The 21,939-nt window shown below is 42.2% G+C and overlaps 1 protein-coding gene across 1 annotated transcript in view; it reads left to right on the plus strand.

Moving 5' to 3' along the window:
- LOC119646293 (DNA-binding protein SATB2) overlaps positions 1–21,939 on the plus strand; it is a 231,681-nt gene that overhangs the window by 103,665 nt on the left and 106,077 nt on the right. The window contains 1 exon segment of the mRNA XM_038046708.1: positions 11,346–11,727. Within this exon segment, the coding sequence (XP_037902636.1) occupies positions 11,346–11,727 (382 nt within the window).

The following is a 21,939-nucleotide window of genomic DNA, read 5'->3' on the forward strand; positions in this document are numbered from 1 at the left end:
CGCTTTAACAGGGAATTTCAAACACCCCAGTTTTGCCTTGGCGCCCTTAAAAACTGTTTGGCGTCCTAGCCTACTCCATCGCTCTTTCTGAGGCTGGATCTACTACGTCTTTTTTCTACTAAAAGACCTGTATCTATAGACTTTTTAGCCTGGATCATCCTAGCCCATACGAATTAGGTGAGTTAAATATAGTTTCCGAAGAAATCCTTTAACCACAATACTATTGCCAGGATTTGCTTCTGTCAATGTTTGACAGTGCCTGCGAACTTTTATGTCTTGATAGCCCATCGATAAGAATTGTTGTTCTACTTTCTACCATGCTACTCATCGAGTTTCACTCCTGTTTTGGGCAATGGTTTTGGGCGATGGAAATGCGTGTTCACTGAAGGCTTTACTGGCCTAATAGGCGTACTGAACAAGACAGTCCTAATGGTCTTTTATACATTTTGAATCAGTCCTCACAGTCGTTATTCTATGGAAAGAGCACTTAGTCCACCAAAGCGGTGGGGTTTTCTTGCTGGATTTCTAGAGGCCGAATATCATATAATAAAATTTTGAGTCCATTAAAATTGGTTATCCTCGATATTTAAGACGTGAATTCTTGCCTAAATTTCATTCAGTCCATTTTCCTGCAGTTTATGCACAGTTTTCAACATCACTGGTTTCAGTAGAGAGGGCTAACATCGGCACTGGAACATTTTCTCTGATCTCTTCCAGTAGGCCACTTGCGCCATCATCTCAGTTGACGTTGTCTCTGGTTTTGTCGATCGATATACGTTAACTTTGACAACAATGATATCCGACGTTATTCCTTCCGGTTTTCCTAGTGCTTTCAGGTACTTTGGGGATAGAAGAGGCAGACTATTTTTTTGCATGAAGACTGTTCAATCAACCTAGGGGATGAGAGGATTTTCGAGGTGCAGATGTTGAATGAACTTTGTTTTATCGATGACTTAACTTAGGCCCAAATTTCGCCCAGTTCATTTTCAACGGTTGCAGGTATTGCTGATATTAGTTACAAAAGATACCAGAAAATCATGAGAGAAGTGGCATTCACAGACACATGATATTAGCGAAACTCTTATGGTAGGTCCAACCGTGGAAGGGAGCCTGTGTTTTCTTAGATGTGTGATCCAATGTAGTAAAACTATGAAAAGGGGGCTTGTAATTCTTTGGGGATATGATCTTCTGTCAAAGTAACGCCTCCACGTTGTTCTACACCTTTCGCGTTGCTTTTAATTGATTGATTGATGATTCACGCTCCCAATGTCTTTCACTTTTGTGGAGAATATGGGTGGTTTTCTAGAACTGATTTTAAAATTTCCACAGGGTTTTGTATTAGTTTCCAGATTATGATTGGAATGTTCCACATTCATTTCATCTGTCGTATCAGACCCCGCGGATTTTCCATATATGTCACTCACTACGCCTATTTTAACACAGTTCTTGTTTTTGAAACTGCCAACCAACCCGTGGAGCCTTTTTGTTTGGCTGGACGACTTTCCTTCCGTTATCATTTGCTTTTTAAGACTTTGTGTAAAAGCACCAAGTTTGGTGGAAATTGCACCATTAGTAACAAAGTTACGGTAGGTAAAAATCCCGTGGCTGTGCAACTTTACTGCAACCTAAGACTTTGACTCAGTATCACGCTAAATAATACATGTATATACGTTCCAATCTAGGTACAAATGGGACAAACGTCCATTCATCGGTCGTGGGAGTAAGTTCAGAAAAGAGCATTAACCTTGACACACTTTGAGCTTGGAACCTTAGGGCTTGGTTGAAACCGAAAGTATTTTCATTATGCTGCTGTAGGCGTATACTGTTTCCCGTTTTGCGGTCCAATTTAACTCATTCCTAGATGTAAAGTGGGAGACACCTTCATATATTCATGATCGTCCCAAGTCCAGGGTTGATCGCATAGACTTTAGCTTGTGGAACCTTAGAAAAGGTGAATTGCAAGAAATTTCTCCTTAAGGGAACCACATTACCGCGTGAACACGACCATTTCCTTGTGAAATATTTGTGTTAATTTACAATATCACTTTCGGTAAAGTTGCCAGTTTATGACGTAGCTTTCCTTCCTCTTCCAAGATAAGAATTCCAATATTTTTCATGTGGCAATTTAAAAAGCATTTCTATGTTAAAGGCGTTACTGGGGTTTTTAAAGAGGCAATAAAACTGCCGCCTGTCGACAGGAATTCAAATTTCTCCATTTCGCTGCGAGGGCCATTAGATCTATACCCATCAGAGTGTTGATATCTGATCTATATATTATGTCACAATCTCCACGTTTGCTGGTTACTGACATTCAAAATCTTAATATTTGCACAGAAGGGTAAACTTGGTAGGATCATGCTCCATATTATAGCCTATGCAAAATTTCACGATTCTAGTATGAACTTTTTTTGCAGTCAATTATTTGAACAGATATCGGTATTTCGGAGCCTAGGCACCATATAGTGGCAGCTTCCTGCTTTTGGGTTGAGTAGGTGCTGAGAATGGGGAAATGACCACTTTTCAGTCCCCTGCCTCCCCTTGTGAATTAAGTGTCAAAATTGAGACCAGTTTTGAAAAGTACTAATCGAGGTCTTCCATTTGGTACGCCATATGGCTAAATTTGGTGCAAAAAAATTTACACCCCTCTTTTGCATGTATAAGGACCCCCCCCCTCCTTAAAATCGACATAAGAATGATGTAATTCACTCTATGTGCGTGCGTTTAAAGCTTCTACGTCCCCATAAATTGGTGTCGATTGGTATAACCGTTTCCGAGAAAAATGCGTGTGGCAGACAGACAGACAGGCGGACAGATGGACAAACAGATAGTAAACCGATTTTAACAAGGCCCTGTTTCTCACAAAACCTTAAAAGGGGATTCGAGAAAACGGCTAAGAATTTGGCAATTTTTACGCTGAAGATGAGCTCATTGTATCGCTACTTACCTCCTAGTCAGGAAGTCAAAATCCTTGCCTGCGAATTTCAATCAATCCCCGATCTCCTCTACCATTTCAAATTGCACGCATCTCTCATAATCGACATGAATTTTTTTCTTATGCATTGAGCGATTTATTCAAGACCGAGTCAATATGTCTAAATTTATCCTGAATCTTACGCGCGAATATTTTCACATTCCGCATACATTCTAGCCATTTTAGTCTTGTGGATGACTTGTTGGTGGACTGCTGCTGGCACATTGGCCATAAACCTAGAGAAGGGAACCTTCTGTTTGTAATTAACTAAAGAACAGGTTAATACACGCTTTATATTTCCAAGATGTCACATTGGAGCCACTTTGGAGGTGTAACCAAGTGCCGGATCATATCATCTCGTGGTCACACATCTATCCTCCCTGCTTCATAATACTCACCATTTTCGTATTCGTTCGTCGTATTGCAATTGAGCACGTGTATATCTTCCTAGGATGAGGGATGTTGAGTTTGGATGCAGTATCGAAAAGCGCTGGAAAAGATTGAAGTTAAACTATCTTAGATAAGCCTCGTTAGAAAATATTGTTTCAAGGAATACAGTGGGGAAGCCTCGACCCCCGATCTGCCAATTGAGAGACTTTCTTCTTTCGTATCCGGACATGCAAAGAGATTCCAAACTCCAGTGATAAGTGGGTATGCCAAAGTCAATTCGCCCAGAAACCTGGTGTCCAGAAATGAACCAGAAATATATCTTGACCAACGAAATATCGATTCATTCCCAGACCTTGGTCCAACCATTCACATCTCTCCAACTATCCTATCTTAAACTGACTGACAACAAGTTTAAATGCTCGAGTTAAGTGACACTTGGAATTGCCGTAAATTTTATTATCGCATTTTGTAAAATAGTTTTAGCGAACATTTTCAACGAATTGAAAATAAAAGTGTCCTGGGTGGAATGGGAGACACGAAATGACTCAATTTTCTATGTGGCATGGTCTAATAAAACCGCCAAAAAGTTGAACTTCCTTCCGGTTATCTGGCACTCGAATAGGAATAAGATAAAAACCTCTCGCTTTCTTGCAATGACAAGTTATCTTAACGATTCCTTTAAACTAGATACTGGAGGGGTAGCTTTCACGTGATAGTACTTTGAAGAAGTTTCACCCCATGTGCCGTGTACGAGCTGAATAGATGTGTACACCGGTGAGGTGGTAATTAATGCGAATCTCAGCGCTTAGAATGGTCGCTAGTGTTGGCTGGGCTAATCTTGAAATATTTTCCTAAAGGCGATAGCACTGAGTGATTTATATGAGTCGAAGATTTTCGGAAAACTTTCTCGCGATTTCACCCAGTTTTGGAAAGAAAATGAAAATTATGACGGAAGAGATTTATTGAAGTGATTTTAGAATGTGGAGCAAGGGGTGAGTGAAATTGGTGTTTTTTAAAGTGGAGACAATTTTTTTGTCGTTCAAATAGGCATTACTGATTAGTAATTGCTGGCATGACGTGAAGGATTTCAGTAGATTGGCGTAGAATGGATTGGAATAAGCGTGACGATATTACTGGCTGAAAATATTCTTTCGTCTTTAGCTCTAGGTGTTTATTTTCCGATAGTCACTTACATCTAGACATGATTCACCTTAAGTTCATGATTAATTAAAAAACTATCTTAACTTATTTCAATTGGGTAGCCTGGTGGTCTTGACGGTGCGATGGTTGAGGAGGCAGAGCGTCAGCCTCCCAATCTTACTGCTCTGGGTTCGAATCCCAGTCGTCAGGGGTATCTGTTTCCGTCTTGTGTTTGTCTCGCAGCTGTGAACTTGTCACTTGCGCAACGTCAAGTGTGATGATAGTGAAACTGAAGCCCAGTTTGGCTGTGTGGACGCCCTATACCCGACCAAAGAGTTAATAGGAGATACTAACTTCAACACCAAACAACAAAAGAGGCAACAACATCAAATCACGCTGGTCAAGGAGAACTTTGAGACCTTTAATAATTCCTCCTATCTAGGGTCAGAGATCACAAACGATAACAGCTACGACTATTATATATTCGCGCACGGTGGTTGACAGCCCACAGAATCTATTTCAAAGTTCTTACTGTACAAGACAATGATCCTGCCAAACTCTTAACCGCATTCACGCGAAGAATCCTCCGAAGAATTTTTTTATGACGGTGGGCGGCTCGTTTAATCCATATGTGTGAGGATGATCCTGCCCAGAAAGTCTATAAGGGCAATAAGTAGAGAATAGAAGAAACACCTTAGGCCCTCCTCTGTTAACTTTTTTAGTTAGTGGGCTGTTTCTCAACTAACAACATTATTCTGACTTTTAGGGTAAGTGCTATCCAGCATCGTTATTGGCATTGGTAGTAATGGGTTTCAAGATTCTAAGAACAATGCTTTCACATATCCTTATCGAGGACGGCTCATCATCATCAATGGCGCAACAACCGGTATCCGGTTTAGGCCTTAAAGACGACTGGTACTAATATCACTGAGTTAAGTCACCACCATCATAAACAGCGCAGTCTAGAACCGCTTTAACGAATAATTCCACACATCTCAGTTTTGCCTCGGCGTACTAAAAGCTGATTGGCATCCTAGTCTATGCCATCGCTCCATCTGAGCCAAGATTTACTACATCTTTTTTTCTGCTATAGGAATTGTTCCTCCAAACTTTCTAGACTGGATCCACTCTTCCCCATACCGAAGACGTGGTAAACCCTGCTTCAGATGGAGCAATGGCGTAGGTGAGGATGCCAGACCGCTTTTAAGGATATCAAATTGGTGGATCTCGTCACAAAACCGGGATGTCTCGAGTTCCTTGGTGTGACAGGCCCAGAGCGGATATCGGTTGTTAAGCCGTTGATGATGACATTTCCGCGTTTCGGCCTCACTTTTTAGTCTTCCAATTGTAAGATAATACAGTGTCTTAATATTGGGTGTTCGGAGGCCTTACACTTTTCCAAGGCTTCCGATCTGCATCTGATCTACTTTTTGAATTTATTACGAAGAAGAAAGTAGATTCTACTGAATCCACCGCGTCCCTTACTGATAGCGAGCTTAAGGTAGGGATTGAATTATAGAAATTCATTGGGTTGGATTCCTGAGTACTAGATTGATTCTAATCTGCTCACTGTGGTGTTCCTCAGTTTGGGTTTTAAACGTCCAGCATTGTTATGGATAGATCTTGATCCAGAGTATCTAGATTTTCTCTGGAAGGTGCCGACTTGCGTCTTTAGCTCTTTTATCATATTTTTATTCCCCACTTGTAGTGTTTGCAGAGAATTAGGGGGTACTGCTCTTTAACTGCCTTATTTGGCCGGGGGTCTGAAGAATAGAGCAACAGTCAAATTGAAAGAAGGTTGTTGCTAGTTTCAGGAGACGAGATGTCCATTTGTGCCCTTCCGGAGTAAATAATCAACTAGGTTTTTTGGTTTATTTTATTTTTTGAATATTGAATTTTATCCAGGCATTTTTTAATTGTTATAAGATAATTTAACTTGAGATTGAGTTTTGGGTGACAATAATATTGTCCAGTGGCTCACTTGCCATCTTTCTTAGAAGCTTCGATTGCGCCTTGCTCGTGTCCTAGATCAATGTGTTCCCCTGTGATTCCCATAAGATCGCCATTTTCTCTTGTCCGTCTAACTTTTTACTGTTCCCGCTTTCCTTAGTGACATATACGTTGTCCCATGTGAAGATGTATCCTTCCTGTCGGATGTGCCGTGCTATCACGGATTTCAGCCTTGCGCTCCTCTTTTTCTTGTTCCTGTCCGTTTCCGCTTCTCTTTCGTGCTCTTCCCAGCGTACCAAAACCAGTCTTTTCGTTTCTCCTAAATAGCTTTCCTCGCAATCTGAATATGTCACTTTATATTGTATTTATTTATATTCCGCTAAATTCGTGCTTTAATTTGTGATCCTTGGGGGATCTTAGCCTGTTTTTGAGTCGATACATCCTACTCGATGGCACGATTCTGATGTTCAACCTTTTTATCGTTTTTCTAAGTTTCGACGAAGCCACGGAATGTGCGTTGCTTATTCTTCCTTTCCCTCCCAAGTTATTGACGAGGGATGTCAGTCCCCGCATTTATTGCCATTTCGCCTTTTTCCTTTCAATAATCGATGATTGAAAGCCATTTTTTACTCCGGTGTTGATGATGCATTCCTTTTCTTTCATAAATTTTACAGCACTAAGGAACATGATGAACAATTTGTAAATCGTTGTTTGAATAGGGGCCATTTTATGTCAATGGGAGTGGTTCGAATTTTCCGGAATCATTGGCTGTCCTCCTCTTTTCTCCTCTAATGATCCTTGAATTTTGAAATGGGAGTTCTCCATTGTCTTCTGTCTGCATTGTCTTCTACCTCCATTGTGAATCTTAAGTTCCGAGGTACCTTATTCAGGACCTCCAGCATCTTCTCTACTTTGTCTTTATGGACAATGGTGAAAATTTCACCTACATACCTTTTGAAGACTTTTGGAGGCAGGCCTTTCGAATGTAGATCATTCTCAATCTTGTCTATGTCACTCAAAAAGGGGCACAGGGGTTTCCCCAGTGCCATCCATCTGGTTTCTTTGTATAACTTCCCTTTAAATGTCGGGTAGCTCCCTGTTATGCATATCCCTGCAAGTTTCATGAGCATCCCTGTTTCTCTTTTTTACGGCAAGGATATGATTGCTACTCCTCCAGATAAAGAAGCGTCTTCTTCATTGGAATAAATGGAAACAAGGCCTCTACGTTGAATGCTGCTCGTCATTCATCTGATGTCGTAAATTCGTTTAGTTTCTTAATAAAGTCCTCCCTATTCGTGATGGTTTTTCCAGCGGATAGACCCCTTGTTCTTTAAAACTACTTAAGAGCCACTTGGCGATTTTTTGTGCTTATCCAAATATAGTCAGAAGGCTTTTCTAGACCAAGAGCATGGGCTACCGTAAGTTTATTATTGACGATTAGTCGGGTAGCCAGGGTATCGTGGAGGTAACTTAGAGCGTTCTGGGTAGAGTATTTGAATGGGAATTCAGAGTGATGGTTAGGAATTATGTTACTGAGGTCGCAATTCTGGACCATCTCGATTGTCCATTCTCTCTCAAATAATTTACCCAAGTTAGATATCAAGGAAATGGGCTCTATTTCGCTAAGGACACCCGTTTTTCTAATGGCAATAATTTTGGCTAATTTACAGGTGGATATGAAATGGCCCTTATTCATGCAGTTGCTGTAAGCTGTAACCAGAAACTTGATTAAGACCGCGGGGAAATTTCTGATGACTGAGTTTCATTCATTCATTTCATCAGCCTCTGCTCACTTTTCACCGTTTGATTTCTCGTCATGGAGGGAGAGGGGGAAGGTGAATTGTGACCAACTTAGAAAATTTCGCAATTCCATGGGTTTAGTTGATGAATTCGTTGAGGAAAAACTGTTGGGGTTGAAGCAATTTTTCTAGATGAATTCTTTGACTTTTGGTTGAACAGACACAGTTTTTGTGTTGGAGTTTTCCGTCGAGGAGATACACTGAGCTGCCACTCAAAAGATTCTGCAAGGTTTGCCATTTTTTCGACGTCACTGTAGCTGGGTTCCCTGTTCTTAGTAACAACGAAGTTGCGGGATTTGTGATCCTCGATTAGCCTATTTATGTCTTGGAACATATTTGTCCCGAACTTGATATTTGTTAATTTGCGAGGCAGCTCCTTGTTACGGAATTATAGTCACCATTTCCAGGATTAACATACTAAGGCAGTTGATCCAGGAGGGCAATGCTTTATATTCAGCACTAAACCTATTTCCGTGCTTATGAAACATTCGCTTGAGATTTCTGCCCGAACTCTGTCTGACCTTCAAGTGTAGCATTTTGTCGTGAGAAAGTAAGCTGTGTGGAACCCATTAGCTTTAGCTTCGTGTTTCTGCGTGTAGTCGTACTAATGATGTCTGTCGCCAGAACTATTGCCTCGTCGATTTCCTTACTCGTCAAGTTGCAGAAGTTTTGCGAGATTTCTTCAGTTAAACCCTGGTGCTTAACCTGACCTGAATTTATCCTAGTTCGTCTGGGCGAAAGATCTTAGAGTTGTCATTACTTCCTTTGGCAGTGCATAGGTCGAGGGCAGTTTGAGTTCCACTACAAAGTGGTTGGACATACCTGGCAAGGTTTTACAAGAGATAACCTGAAAGCTTTGTCTTGTTTCCTCAGACAGCAGGAAGTGGTCAAGAAACGATTGACTAGAAGGTCTGGTGTGAGAATTCGGTAAGACCATCTCAAAGGGTGTGAATTCATTTCAGTAGAGTTTCCCTATTTCTGTGTATTGCCGTATCGCCCCAGAAGGTGTGCGTCCAGTTGAAATCGGCACCGAAAGTAAAGTATTATACAAAAACTTGTGATTATCCAAGACTTTCAGGTCTTGGGCCAGTTACTTAGTGTGGGAGCTGCATCTGATATAGCCGGAGACGATCAAAATTCGCTTATTATCTGCCGTTTTCACTATTGTCACTGCAGAGGAAGAGGCGAGCAGGTTCTTGATGACAACTTCCTCAAAATTATAGTCTTTCTTGAGTAGAGTCAATGGGTAGAGCTAGTGTCAATGTCATTTTGGATATTGTTACCTCCGGTAAAGTGAACATTTTTCCTGCTCTTAAGATGGGTTTCCCAAAGACAGTAGATGTCTGCTATCAGAGTGGCAATCCTCACTTAGGCAGTTGATCGTGTGAAATGCGCGACGCAAGGTGAAAAGTTATGATTTTTAAGCTCATAGCACAGCAAGCGCTTCTACCAATTCGCGGCAATCGTTGGTAAGTGAACTGGGAACTGGTTGAACAGCCGTTGTTGGGAGATTTGAGTAAAAAAGGCTCTTGAACTTGTCAAGCTTTGTGACAGTTATGCCACTGTCTATTTGACTTGGAGTAGTTTGGTTGTTTTCCGATTTTTGGCAGCCTCCCTTCTGGCTACCATTTCTTTGTAAGCTTGACCCCCGCAACAACTTGTTGGGTAGCCAGCTTGGCCGTATGTTGTTGCAAGAGTGGGGGACTTCGTTTACGAGTGTCATGCATTACCTGCGTGGATGACTCTTTGCATGCTTCCTACTTCTGTGTACAATCGTGCAATTAAGGCTGAAGTGCCCGGAGTTCTGGAATTTAAAGCACTGCATTTTTTGTTTTTACCTTTTCAAAGCCCATCTTTTGATGAAGGGTGTTCTTAATTTTTGTGACTTCCATAAGCTCTTGAGTGGGCTTGATTTAATCCGGAGCGTAGGGTTCTCCAAGTGAAGCTCTTTATCCTTTTTTATCACAAAATTTGCGACTAAACGTATTTTAAGCTGGGACTACCCATCATTGATATCCAACAGAATATCGACTTGATCTCTTTCCTGGTAGGGATATCGAATAATTAAGGATTGCGTCTTAAATGAAGAAGGGATACTTATGATGGCATTCTGTCGTAACTCTTTAAGAGGAGTGAAAATCTTTCCATGGTCCTCAACGGACTCCGCGAAAATTGGGATCTTATGTGTCCTCGCAATGTCAAGGTCTGCTTTCACTCCCTTTTTCTTTAAAATCTACGAAAGTTGCGGTGCATTTAAATGATACCTGGTAAAGGGAGGGATATTCTCCTTTTTCCTTTTCGATAAAGCATGCTGGTTGGAATTGGACTGGGAAGGGGATGCTTGTGGTGCACTTATATGTCTAGCAATAACCTGCTTTTTAGTTCTTTTTCTGTGGGTTGCTACAAAGTTGAATGGGTCCTCATTCGTTGTTTCATCCCCGTCTAGAACTACTCCCAGAGGCATCTGCCTTCATTTGCTGCTGATGCTGCAGTTGTCCTGGTCGCTGATGATGTTGATGTTCTTCATGTTGTTGGCGCTGCTGCTGTTGAACACTCTCTTCTCTGAGGACTCGCTGCTCATCCTGAAGTTGAAGGATATGTGTCTCAACTGTTCTGCCGGTGCGAAATCCCTCGTCCTCCACAGACTCTCCTAGGGGCTTGATGTTCTGTCTCTTCTTGGACATCCTGCTCCCAAGCCATTCCTAAGGTGTTGCCAGATGGTTACCGTCTGCTCCTTGGATATTTACATAATTTATTCTGAAACTAAAAAAAAGTTAAGAAAAAAACTTTTCTCTCAAAATACAGGTGGAACCAGACTTTCTTCTGTAATGCTTCCGCTTCCCTTTTCATTTTTATTTCCCTTCCACTTCGAATTTCTATCAGAGGGGAGTGGATTGATCCAAGCATTGCTCAGTGTGGCTTATGATGATCAACTGTTCGCTTCAACTGTTCGGAACGAACTCTCTTCAGTTCTAATGTTTCCATTGCTGTACACATCATAGAGAAACGGGAAAGTCATCTGTAAACCCTCCTTGCATTCAAAATCCATCGTAAATAATTTATCCTAATCCGTTTTTTCTTTTCTTCCTTTCCAGACACAAGCTTTAGCACTCACACGTCCCAAAACTCCGCCACTACTGAAAAAGGAAAGATCCGATTCACCCCAAAGTGTCCGTGAACATGCCGACCGAAGTCCTCGTGAGAATGAAGGCAGCCCGAAATATGCTGGCGGGCAATCAATTGCATCACCACCAACGAACGTGGACCAGCTGAACAATACGAGCAACAATCAAAATATAACAACAGGTGGTGGCAACCTTGTGACGCCTGGAACAGCTTCGTCAACCCCGAAAATCAGCACTCCCACATCAATCAACGAGAATGGTCTTCCACCTGTTTCGAGTCTCCCATCTTCCGAAAGGATTCTACCGTCACCGTCGCTAGAGCGTAAGGATTTCGATTTCTCCAAGGTTAATGGTAAGTGCTCGTCTGAGATCTTTATAGTTAATCTCTAGTTCCAGGATAGGGAAACCGATAATCTTCCTGTCGGTATCTTTTTCATGGGTTCGCCGTGACTGCCGTTGTACCGTTTTTGCTGGGGAATGGGGTTCTTTCTTTGCATGTGGGACCAAAAGCTATTTTTATGTGTACGCAACATTCTCATTGAAGCGCACATATTTGCCATATTTCCAACGTAATTCAAAGCTCGTTAATCCGCACATCTCGTTCATGATATGGAAAATCAATGAGAGGATTATTAAGTCTTATAAAGAGCTCCCCTTTTTGCTTGGATTTGGTCCCGGCACGGTCTGCTTGCCGCTCCTGCTAGCTCGCTATAGAACGGATTCACCTTATCCTCGGCAATCCCTTCAACCTTGGATTACGGTTGAAACAGAAATTCCCCAATTCTATCTCATCGCATATCCGTCGGCTTAAATGCTCACCCCTCGTTGCTTTCTAGCTTCTTTGCCCATCTTGGAATTTGTGTGACTCTCTTGTTCACTGTCGCATATATCGCAAACTGTTTAGTGGAGACAGTCCGTTCCGTGAGAAGATCTTTAAGTATTTTTTGAAATTAGTAACATTTTCATTGTTTTTCAAAAATGCATGCGGTATGTCTACCTCGTGAATCAGCGAATGTTGCAACAGATTTAGATACTTCCAAACGCAGAATGAATATTTCGTGGCCTCGTCTCTCCCTCTCTTCTCATTAATGCAATGTATTCCTGAAATGTGCGACATCAGTCAGGAGATGCACTGTTACGAACCCTTCCACAGGAGATATAGGTTCTAAATCCATATTCCGAATCCCGAGTATGTACAACCATAGATTCAGATACAGATATATGCCAGGAAATATAGAGCAATACACGTTGGTGGCACAGTTGCGCTGGCTTATGTATACTTTCCCGCATAATACGTGAATGTTTCGACGAGGAGACCGACCGACATACATATGTAAGGATTAAAGTGACGTCAGCAAACCGGATAACGCATTTCCCCCAGTAATCTCTTAATCCGAAAGCTGGAAACGTTCACGAATGAGACTATCCCTATCCCATCGTATCCTACCTCATTCTGTTCCGTGCTATTCCTTTGAATATAGATAGGAGAACGTGAAATCCGAGATTTGAAATCGGAGGAGAGAGCTAAACTGCAGATTGTAGGGTTAAGGAGGAAAACGAGTTGAAGGGAAGTTTCCTGGTAATCCTGAACTGTAGAAGAAGTATAGGCGTTTCGTCCTTCGCTTTACGTTACCTCATTGTGACACGAATGAGATGTATATTTTTTGAAAATTGTGTGATATAATAGAGATACGGATTACGAATGATTAATTTAGGTTGAAAATCTGAATGCAAATTCGAATCTTTTCTACGTTAACTGATTGATTATTTGAACCGGAAAATGATTGTTTGAGCGAAACGGCGTCTTGAAGGTAACTGATGTTTTCGACTTTGTATCTGGCTTTATTAAAGCATTTAATGCTAATCATTTTCGATGGATTGAAGTCAGGTTGGTTTCTGCCACCCAAATGAGGTGACCTAGTGAAGTAGTCTCCGTCTGCAATAATAATATGGAACGAATGCACTGTTGGTTCGGCCAGAAGGCAGAGTTGTCAGTACGTTTCATTACTAAACCACTTCACATTCTGGGGCTTGATAAATATTAATCAAGACATTTGTCATTACAGCAATGCTTGATTTGCCCCCTATCTGTCTTCCCAGTGATGTTTTAAGTTTTATATTGAAGAATGACAACCTGACCTGACCTAACCTGATGCGTTAGTTTTTGCTGCGATTTCTAAGTTCCTTTTTCAAATGTGTTTCCTAACAGAAATTATTTTTCCTATATTTCGCCTTATCCTCTTGCTTTGGCACCTCGGGATCAATCTTTGCATCTCCGGATACTTCCGACTACGAATTCTAGCTGATAATATTCAGCGGATCTTCATTTCCATTGGGACTATGTCAAACTGTGGTTTGAGTAATCTCTCTAATGATCCACTTCGCCGGGTTTTCGTCTTCGTTTACCTTTTAAAAGGTTTGCATTACAATTCATTGTATCCGGACCAGTGCCAGATCCTTTAGACAATTCTTTATTGAATTGAATTTTTCTAGTAGTTCCGCCTTTTATCAGTACAGGAAAATGACGTAAGGGTGTCTTTTAACGTAATTATCAGCCGTTGCCAAATCTCATCAAACGGTACCATAAATCTCTTATGTGGGACATGGCACCTATCTGCCATCGTTGGCGGTTTCTGGCAATGCCATCACTTGCCTCAATGAATTTCCGGGAAGCTTGCATTCCTCTTCTTTCAATCCACTGGCCGACCTTATGCGATATTAAAGCAATAAAGCAATTTCCGTCCTTTCTCAGTGTGTGACGTATCCGCTGCTACTTCTTCCTCCTCATCGACACATCCAGGGATATTGGTTAAACTATCGGGGTTACTGTGGGAGGTGGAATGTAGATTTCATGTATCGAGTTTATTACATCTACGTGAAGTAGCGAGGAAGACGAAGTCTTCTCAAGGAGAAAACTAAAGGAATTAGACCTGGAGATCTACAGGAAACCGATAGATACCAAACGAGCCATCTCCAGCACTTCAGACCACTCTCATCAGTACAAAGTTCCCTCTTTCAACTACGTAATCTTATGGATGCTAAACTTTCCCATTTCCTTGGAAAGCATGGTGAAAAACGCGAAACACGTTTTTAATAGTGCCAAACTGCAAGGATACATTGACCAAATCATTAGCATTTTTATCAGAAAATGAACAAGAACGCTTTAACGCTAAGCGCTCATTAAGCTAACTCCAGATCAGTAGCCCGAACGGAGAATTCACTTAATCTTCGGTTCGATAAAGCAAAAACAGAAGAAATACGGTTTTCACTTGGTTTTCAGCACTAGCAACAGATTAATCGCCTTTTCATTGACTCAAAAAAGGCGTAAACGATACGGTAACTCATCCTTTTCAAAATCACTTGGTAAACTTTAGGTAACGCTTATGTACCTGGGCCATATTGTTTTTAGATTTGAGAGAAAATACTTTTTCGTAGCCACCACCAAGCCATTTGGGATTGGGGATATCGCATGAGCATATCGCGTCAACCATGGTTCACGGTTCGTTGAAAGGCTGCTACTCCTCTGTGGACTTTCCGAGAAGTGTGCACTCTTCCTCTGCTGATCTGCGCCTAGTGATCCTGGGGTGAAGGTCGCTTCCACTGCCTGGCGTAGGCAGCAATAGAATTTAATATGTAGCTTGAAGCTTTTGAGTAAGAGTGGTGGCCAGTTCCCATGTCCTACACCAATATAGCAACGCAGAAGGAACATTAGCACAGAACAGTCTCTACTTGATATGAGGATAACTACCTCTCTAGACGATAGACCAGGTAGCGAAAGCTAATCTAACGCTGCTAATGCGTCGAAGGACATCAAGTTCAGTGCCACAGTCGGTCGAAACCACGCTTCCTAGAAATACTAGTTTGTCGAAGACTTTGATGTTTTTCCCACTAATACAGATAGGAAGAGTGCGATGATCTGTTAGAAGGAGAACCTTGAACCATTTGACCAGGGTCCTTGCCCTGGTGATTGGGCAAAATGATGTCATCAGCAAAGTCAAGGTGCTGACCTAAGATGCTATATTCAGCGCTTTTGACATCTATAAATTCATCGGAAACTTGGTCACTTAGTAAGAACAAATCGTGCATTTCCGAGAAATTGGCAATTCCGGAGCCTTCATAATGAAGAAACCATCAGGCCAGGATGTTCAACTTCGGTGTTCCCCGAATCATGTACAGCATTTTGTAGGTCTTGCATTTCCTCGTTGGTCATCCTTTTTCCCCTATGTGTTCTTTAATCCTGGTATTTTGCGATGTGGTAGGCAGGAAGTTTGTGGAAGACATTTTTTGGTTTACCTGGTGTTTTTTGCTTTTGATTATCGCAATCAGGTGGGATTTCGCCATTAGTTTTCAACGCTATATGTTGCTCTTGAGTAGATGCAGGGAAATCTGTAGCTGTTTTTCAAGTTTTTCTGGCGCACGCTTAGATGTGCTATCTCTTTACTTTTCAATTGCCTCTTCTCCTCACATTGGGTCTTTTACTGTGCCTGCATTGTAACCCTTCATTCTTGCGGTGCTGAGGGTGTATTAGTTCTTCTTGTTGAAGTTTTCCTTACTTAGCGGCAATCTTTTTTGACTCAATGCATGGCTGGAAGTTATTGGGATAATTCGTTCTGTGTGGGTGTTTTTTTTTGCAGATATTCTAGTTGATTCTAGTTTCATATTCTTCTTTATTATTTTAATGTCAAAGAAAGGGAAGCTGTAGTCTATCTCCATTTCTGGTGGAGATTATAAAGACTTACCAAAGTGGAATTACCGTTTTGGTTCTTGACCACGGCAAGGACATCATTGACACGTATTTTGCCCAGAATGGTAGCATTATTTCCTCCTCTTCCATCTTCTTTCCAATTTTACTCAAATACTTTGCTGAGTAGGCGAGAAAGGGAGTTACCCCATTTCAATTCCTGAGGTTGCCTTGTAAAACTTCCCCCTAGAAGGGAAGGGTAGACTTAATTTATATATTGCTGGATCTCTTTCCTCCACTCAGTTGAGTCTCCTAGTACCACGGCGCATCCTTTGCCGGGATTCTAGGGAACAGAGTTTTCACGTCGAAAACTGGACAAGTGGATGCTGCCCGACTAGCCGATGCGGAGGAGCAAAGACGATTCGGCGCATGCCTTTCCTTCCGGAATCGCCACAAGAATGTATCGGTTTTCAATCGAATGGTTACGTATGAGGAAGAGTCGATTATTTACGATGGTTAAGGCATTCAATGCAGTGGTTGAATGGAAATGAATCACCAAAATAATGCCCGGAATAGAAAATCCACCAAAAGAAGCTGTTGGTGTCTCTTTGATGGTCTGCCTCAAGTGTCATCAATTACAGCTTCCTGAAACTTATCGCAGCAATCACGATAGACATCAATTGTAAGGAACTAGATGGAGTAGCGCAGAGTTCTGCAGTTAAGCAACCGATACTGGCCAATTCATCGGTTCCCATCCTCTAGCAGGGCAGCGCTCAGCCATATTCCGTCAAAGTGACCCGGGCAAAATTATAGCAGTTGAAGTTGGAAACCTTGCCTTTGTGGCAGCACATCGGAGGCGCGAACCTAGGCACTATTATGAATTCGCCTTTGCCGCAGAAACAGATGGCGGACTGACATCAGACTGGCGTGATAAATGTCAACAAGGACAGTTGTGAACATTCTCATTTTACATTCTAGTCCGATCTGCCGACTCAAAAAAAAGTGATAACAATGAATGTGTATTGAATTAATTTGCAGTGATTTAGAGTTCCGAAATTTAACTCCAGGGTTCCGATCTTTAACTCTAGTTCGTCTATCATGCGTATGTTACTGTTAGGAGCGCTGGAGAGTTTTTCTTGAAAACGCACCCAAACTTCTTCAAGCTGGGGGTCTGCGAAACAGTAGGAACCGTTCACAGCGGCTAGCATCCAGCTGTCATCCGAGAAGGATCTGTGATAAGACAGTCCAGGGTTTCAACCCTAGGATAGGATTATATCAAGAACTGCCCAAGCGTCACAGTTCCGCGACGTGGGGTATGGAAGATTGGTCTGCCGCCCCTGTTAGACATAGATAAGTATATTCATTGACTTCCGAATTATCCTAAAACGTGCATCTTGCAATATTGTAGATTGTCTGGTGGAGCCGATCGATCGTGATTTTGTGCTTTTTGTGCTCTTCCACTTATACCTGCTCCAGGCTCCAGGTTGATTAGGTCGCTGATACTTAGCCTCCGATGCAGAAAGCAGAGAAGACTCTTCTTGGCGATGATACATGATCTAGCTCTATCCCAATTAGTCGCTCTTGTATGAATGGAATGATGTCTTCTTCCCGGAAAAAGACCAGCCGGTTAACCGAAGAGCCGAGTTTCGAGTGTTGCACATTTATCTGTACTACTTTCAGCGTGCTCTTATTGTGTGAAGGAGCTGTCGGTGCTCGTCTATTCATTGATCTCATTTCTTCCAAGAGCTCATTGGTTTTACGGAGCGCAACACTTTGACCTATGCGTTCCTGACTCCGAACTGCACTCTGCAGCACGCCCTTTCCTGTATCTTCAGGGAAATATTGGCTGTTCACCTAAGGTTCCTTCTTTTTAATCAACACTCAGTTGTCCATGGGGATCTTTAAGTTTTAGAGTTTAGCATATCTTGTCGTATGGGATAACCTTAAGCTTCACGCCTCTCCAGCCATTGCTGATCTTAGCGACGCACGAACCGAGAAAATTCTTGGAGAAGTGGTCCTTGTATTCTAATATGTAATACTGGAAGGAATCAAAGCAGAGAATACATCCAACCAGTTTGTGTCTTCCAGAGCCTTACAAACTCTGTTCGTTGTGCACTAATTCTAATCCTCATCATGAGATAAACTGAATTTGAAGGCGATAGGTTTCATCTTTTTCTGATTGTCCAATCGTTTGTTATTGGATTCTTTGACAGTTGGCTAGTATTTAAAAAGGTCCTTTTGGTCCCTCTCATTGACAATATCGTTTTTTATTTTTCTGAATCTTTTTTAAAGTATGGATGGCTTTTTGGTACTGGGTCTTGAGTTGTACTGCAGCATACTTTCGCTTATTCACTAGGGTCCACAAGTTGATATTCTATTCAGTCCTTGTTTCTTGTGAGAAACTCAACGGTGACGACTTCGGAGCAGAAGTATTTTGGCTGGTAAACACTACGAGCAGTTTGATGGCAGTGGTCTTCAGGCTGGAAACAGCCAGTTCACCCGTCGCCTCGCTTCTGGAATTCCCTGATGTAGGTTAGTGTTATGATTGGCACCGACTATTCTGCCTGCGACAGCTACTGTCTCCTGACCGGATACCAGCAGCTCATCTTCCGATCATTCACTTGGTATCGCCCACTCTTGTTCCTCTATCGTCGTCCGTTTTTTTAAAAATTTGAGTCCACGTCTTAGTTTCACTTGCAATCCGGGAAAAATATCCAGCCTGGCTAGCTTGGCCACTAAAGTAAGGGTCTTAATTGAAGGTACCCAAGGTATCCAGATACTACTAGAGACGCAGCCATTGGCGTGTGTTATTCTTTCATGGTTTGGAGTCGTATTAGTACTTTTTAAAGTGCAAAGAAGGCGGTCTCCTGGCTGTTACTTCGGTTCATCCCCTGCTAGATTCGCTTAAATTACAGGCTTCGACTGGTTGAACCTACTCCTCTTTCGGCCCTGAACACTCCTGGCCCGTCCGAAGAGAGCTTCCAGCGGCTATCGCAGTGAGGTCGTAAGAGGCCTTACCCAATTATGTAACCTTAACCTCAAGCATCGAAACAGGCCACCTACCACTTACCAACCGACCTAAAATTAAAACCAAAGGGTGAATCACAATTGATATTCGAGTCGACCATGGTCGAACCGTGAAACCTCATAACGCGATAGATTCATGAAACTTCGAATATATTTAAATAAAATCACATTCAAATTTCAGATCAACGTCCAGCCATCAAGATGTGTATCTAACCTTTAATTGAAACTGCATTAAATTCTACCCTCAAAATTAATCACTCTCCTTCCGTCTATGAACTAACACAACCGAACCAAATCTCCGTAGGCAGACATAGAGAAAAAACCAACTTCGGCAAGCTCGCAACCCTTAATAAGACGTTAGTTATCCCTTTAGAGATAATATCACAATATATCTGCTTCGTTTTTGCCCGGCGTAAGGAAATAACCGAAAACCAACCCTACAACACACTTTCTCTCTAAAACACTCTCTACCCTTAAATCCAAATGCGATGCGAATCTGAATCCTGAACGCGATCCAATTCAACCCCTAGTCTTCTAAACTCGCCTGTGATATCAACGTCTTACGATATCTGCCTCTCTCGTGCCGTGGTACAAGTATAATGGATTGGACCAGGGGAGGAAAAGGAAATATTGGCGAAATAAATCCGTTATCCATGCCGGAGCCCGGCTGATGGGATTAGACTAAATCCAGATAAAGGGATAAAGGATTCCAGTCAGTCTCGTTCTTATTGTGTATATCCGAATGCTGGTTAGGTGGTTACAGTGGGGTGAGGTAACGTTACATATTTCAATGTGACTGTGTTTGTGTAAGATGACAGTAGGGGATGGAGGCTGCTTGAACTTATCGTGAATGATGAACCTGTTTGCTTTGCCGCGTCCTTGCCCTTAGTGGGGTGGTTTTGTTGATTGCACACTGTGTGGTATGTGATAATTGACATGGGGAGCAAATAGTTGTCCTGGAAATAATACTATGAATGTTGTCTGTTTGATTTTTTTGTGCGGGAATGAAGGTGGACCGATAAGAGATAAGGGGCTGAAAATAATTCTTCCGATGGAGACTAGAGAAAAATATTAAAACATGCTACACTATTTTGTGGGTGGATTGACGTCCTTCAATCCAGTTTAGATACCACCCGCTGTACACTAGTTACAATCAAATGTAAACTCTTCTCGAGGAAGATTTTTCACAATTCACACTTTCTGGGGCGCACATTCTGCTATGTTTGGGCCGTGTCAGTCAGTGGGTCGTCGTCATCCAGACTCGGAAGCTTCAAACGTAGCCACTGAAAGTAACTGTTGTGCTATACATGTCGCCCAACAAATCACAGTGTGATATGCCGTGTACGATATGGCGATACCTTCAGCGTGCACGGTGGAACAGCCTGCAGCAAATCGGCGGAAGGCAAGCTCCCTCGTCCCCAAAATGATGGGCCAACTGATAAATTTCGCGAAATTGAGACGGGGGCATCATCCGAGGTCGGAACAAAGAGAGATTAAGGTGAAGCGGATTCGGATCGGATTAAATGAAATTATTATTAATAAAATGGAAATATAGGCAGAGCTGAACCATTGGGGAGCGAAATATAGAAAGCTGTAGGGATGGTCTTTGACGGGGAGGGGGGAGCACACTCGCTCGCCATTCATTCAACTGTAAATTTCATAGTCTGCGTTAATAACGATTTTGGGTCTTCCATTTGCTAAAACCTTCGTTTAATCCTCTGACGACCGCCGCTACCGCCGCCACCGCCATTGCCGTTTTATCCTCCTCTTCATCCGTTCATCCCCGATCATATTGATTTTGGGATTAAAATTTAAGCCGAGCAAGCTGACGGTACATTAAATCCAGAAGATTATTGTAAAGGGTATACTAATGGAAAAGAAAATTTTCCAGTTTGAGTTTTTTCAGGACGTTAATGTCCTGACGACCTCCATTGATGGAGCCTAGAGAGGATGAGATTTTCTCCATCATCAATTCGATGACCTAACGCGAGATGTGAACGGTGACTGTAGCGTTTGGGGATTAACAAAGCATCCACTAATCTTTCCCTTTTTTACTCCTTCGGTTTGCTGTCGATGCGTAGTTTTTTGAAGGTAGCGGATATCGTTGCTGGCAGCAGCAGTGATTGGAATATTGGAAGATATCCGGAACTGCTTTTAGGACGTTGCAGCTAGGGGGCTGCTATGGTATATTTTTCCTAGTGCAATCGGACTTGTTGATTTGATTTGAGATCATGTCCACTGCCATACGTGTACGTCCGCAAATCGGGTGCCAGTTATCCTTGCCTGTAACTAAAGTGCCAAAATCTGCCTTTCCCCAGTCATCTGCACTTATTATTCAGCGTAAGTAAACTCAAAATGCACCATAATGACTTCATAAATTCGCCACACTGCCCCCGATTCAACGGAACCCAAAATTTTTCTAACAAAGGCATTCATTCACTTCTGTCTAGAAGAGCAGGATGTCTGCGACGGAACGACACATTCAGAGCGGATTTACCTCGGCAATGCCTACTTAGCGCTTATTGCGATCTGATACCATTGAGCAAATTTTGACCGGTATCTACCATTCAGAGGCATAGCGTCCAGGCACAAACTATGCCGTGTATGACGACAACGGCGCGCAAATCTGTATCCAAATATCCTTCTGGTGATCTGCTCTCTTCCTCCTTGGTAACCTTGCATCGTCGGGAGTAGCACACATATTCCCTACACACAGTGGCTACACACCGGCTTTTTGAAAGCGAGCAATTCTCAGGGATGATTTGAGACGAGGCCTGGGGATGAAACACCTTTAGTACGTATAAATCTAAAGCGACTTAATGCGAGTCCTCACATATGGGTTTTGTGTGTATCCTT

Source organism: Hermetia illucens, chromosome 1, assembly GCF_905115235.1.
Source record: "Hermetia illucens chromosome 1, iHerIll2.2.curated.20191125, whole genome shotgun sequence".
In the NCBI taxonomy this organism is placed as follows: domain Eukaryota; kingdom Metazoa; phylum Arthropoda; class Insecta; order Diptera; family Stratiomyidae; genus Hermetia; species Hermetia illucens.